General features: G+C 50.8%; 1 protein-coding gene across 1 annotated transcript; it reads right to left on the bottom strand.

The window, feature by feature from the left end:
• Positions 1-916: 916 nt before the first annotated feature.
• On the bottom strand, positions 917-2,245 carry LOC109784527 (uncharacterized). The gene is made up of 3 exons (XM_020343128.1): positions 1,724-2,245; positions 1,247-1,535; positions 917-954 (listed from the first exon to the last, which is right to left on the bottom strand). Exons 1-3 carry the CDS (start codon positions 2,243-2,245, stop codon positions 917-919), a joined length of 849 nt encoding a protein of 282 aa, XP_020198717.1.
• Between the last annotated feature and the right edge of the window lie 678 nt (positions 2,246-2,923).

Raw genomic sequence — 2,923 nt, 5'->3', positions numbered from 1 at the left:
AGTACCTGAACTTCAGCCACACCTGCTGAGTGAAACAGCAATGCACGAATAAATGGGCAGAGTCTTCATGCATCGAAAGGCCCAGAGGGAAGCAGTCATTAGAAGGCCAGCCTCTAATACATTGAAAAACCATGAACACTTTTAAAATTTCAAAAATTGTTTTTTAAAATACATGAACATTTTTCTAAAGTACAAAAACACTTTTTTCCTAATGAAATGAACTTTTTTTTTAAATACATCCGCTTTTGAATTTCATGGAGATTTGTTTTTTTCAACATACATGTCTACTATCCTTTGTGGAACCAGATTGCTGCGCTGTTCACTGCGGTCTGTTAGAAATCTTGCGACGTTGTGCAAGATTTCTGTTTGATGTCGCTTGATTTTGCCTTCTGGCTTTCTTGCCAACTAATCGCCACTGTACTGCAAACTCTACCCAGCCTTCGGTCTGCTTGGAATGTCTACATTACCAACAAACAGGATATGAACTCAGAAACACCACACCCCTCATGAAAATGTGTTTGTTGATAGTTGTCTGTCAAAACTCAAAAAACATCTTCATTTTCTGTTATACGACTGAAACTGTAAGAACCATCACATTACAGAACAAACCAAAGAGAAATGCAGCTAGCAACGTTGAAGCAGTGGCCAATGTCAACGCATTACAGATTAATGTCACCGCACCATTGTTCAAACACTTTCAGAATTTTAGAACCGAGATGGCAAAGCAGATATGTGTCCTACTGTCAGGAGAAGAAACCAATTAACTAGCAGGAACACATGAACTGCTGGGTTTTCCTGAACCCATATCTCAACGAAAGGAACTGAGTTCTAATGCCGTGGCGTCCAAGGCGGCAACACTTCCGACGAGGTGGACATGAAGGAGACTTCTAGGTGTCCTGACTCTGGTATCTCTCTCCTATGCATCGACATCCGCATACCGCAGCACCTCGTGGGCTGAATTAGAAGAAAAAAGTGTTAAGCAGTTAGGCATCAGGTGTCCCAGGTACTTCAAGAAGTTTAAATAAGAAGATACTAGAAAAGAAAGTTGATGTACAAAACCTCAAAACAATGGAATATGCTGTGGGACAGAACCTGAATTTTGTCCACGCGTTGCTCGAAACAATTACAGTAGGCTAAAAAACAGAAATCATTATCTTCTCAGTGAAGGTGCACTAGGCAGACCGAACTGATTTGGGTTTTCTATCTAGTATTAAATTGAAGAGTAGGATATGGAGGGGGCTCTCACCAGGCGTCCCGACGATGACGACGATGATGTGGAGGGGCTGGAGGCTGCGGGGCAGGTCGACGACGAGTGGGAAAATGCGGCCATCACGGGTGGGGAGGCACATGACGAGGTCGGGGGCGTCCACGATTGCGATGCCGTTGTCGGCGAGCCACCTGGCCAGCTCGCTCCTCAGGCGGAACACGGACCTCCCACTGAACGAGAACGAGCCTTCGCTGAGGACGGTCCCGTCGGCGTCCAGCCACACGTACACGATCACCCGCGACGGCGATATGACGGCGGGGAGGGTAAGCTGCAGTTGAGTCGCAAAGAACCAAGAATCAGATCGAAGAACTCGAGAAATCAAAGAAACAGAGCGAATGAAATTAACACGATTTCCAATCTTTGCGGTCAAATTCCGATGCATGCTAGCAACATCCAAGAACCCAATTCGCGCAAATCCGGGAAGAAATCAAGAAGCGGGCATGGGATGGGACTCACCCAAGCCGGGCGTGGAAGGAGAGGCATGATCTCCCTGGCGGGGATGTCCTCCACGACCCAGTGCATCATCGTGCTGAGGTTGCCGATGTCGTTGACGTCGACGTCGTCGACACTGGCGCCGTTGTTCCAGGGGCGGTACCTCCCGTTGGCGCGGAGGCAGCCGCCGTTGAAGTTGCGGAGGAAGACTTTGTCTCCGGATGCCGTCAGGACGGCCAGCCAAATCATTCCTTGTGCATCCACCTCCGGATGGTCGTAGTTGCGCTGCTCGACGCGGCGCCCGTGGTGGCCCTGCGGCGCCGGCTCGTCCGTGGCGGCGAGGTAGCGACCGTAGGCGGCGCTGTGGAGGAGCAGGTACGGCACAAACGCCTCGGGGGGCTGGTACACGTGCACCGCCCAAGCCGCCTTCATCGACGCCCGGCGGTGGTGGAGGGAGACGCCATGTCCGTCCTCGTCGGCGTGCAGGTACGTGCCGAGCTCGCTGCTGCGCAGCCGCACGTGGTGGCCGTGATGGAACTGCTCCATCGGTCGCGTGCGCTCGACCGCTGCAGAGAAGAGGAGGTTCTTGGTTTCTTGGCGCTCCGGCGACGGGGAGAAGAGGAGGAGCGAGCGAAGGCTGTTGGTTGGGACGGTTACGCTCGGGCGCCAAGGCGGCGTATTTCAAGGTGCCGGGTTCAGCTTTCGGCACTAGGTGGGCTTGCGGGCCAGGGCCTAATCGTTGGGCTACGGAATTCCGTCCAGCGGCATACAGCAGCACGCCTAATCGTTGTTTTCTCATTTTCTCAACAAAAAAATCGTTGTTTTCTCATTTTCAAAAAGAAAAAAGAAAAAAATCGTTGTTTTCACTCTTTGCCAGCTTATATATAAGCTAAAAAAGCCCCTAAAAATTTAAAAAAAACATGAACCATTTTCTACGTCCAGGTGCCGCGCACAATACAAGTTAAGAAATTCCCTCTCACTAGGGTTCCAGTTCCTCTCGGCGGTGACCAGCACCACCGTAGGGATCTCATCCCCTCTCTCCGGTTTTCCACTTGCAGATCGCGCTCAAACTGCCCGGTCTTGGCTGGTTTTCTGGTATGAGGTGGAGGGCTTAGGGGTCCGGTAGTTTAAATCTTTCGGGCTAGGGAACATCATGGATGGAAAGGCTTCGAGCTCGGATGGAGATGCGAGCGATGTTGAGGCCATGATGCAGATGTTGGGTTT

Source organism: Aegilops tauschii, chromosome 7, assembly GCF_002575655.3.
Source record: "Aegilops tauschii subsp. strangulata cultivar AL8/78 chromosome 7, Aet v6.0, whole genome shotgun sequence".
Lineage (NCBI taxonomy): Eukaryota > Viridiplantae > Streptophyta > Magnoliopsida > Poales > Poaceae > Aegilops > Aegilops tauschii.
Note: the sequence above shows the minus strand (reverse complement) of the source record. Positions and strands in the feature narration are given on the sequence as shown.

Excerpts from the sequence above, each read along its gene's own strand:
- LOC109784527 (XM_020343128.1), bottom strand. The coding sequence starts at position 2,245 with ATGGAGCAGTTCCATCACGGCCACCACGTGCGGCTGCGCAGCAGCGAG. Across the intron at positions 1,536-1,723 it reads TCCTTCCACGCCCGGCTTGG|CTTACCCTCCCCGCCGTCAT; the intron begins GTGAGTCCCATC and ends ACTCAACTGCAG. Across the intron at positions 955-1,246 it reads CGTCATCGTCGGGACGCCTG|CCCACGAGGTGCTGCGGTAT; the intron begins GTGAGAGCCCCC and ends CTTCTAATTCAG.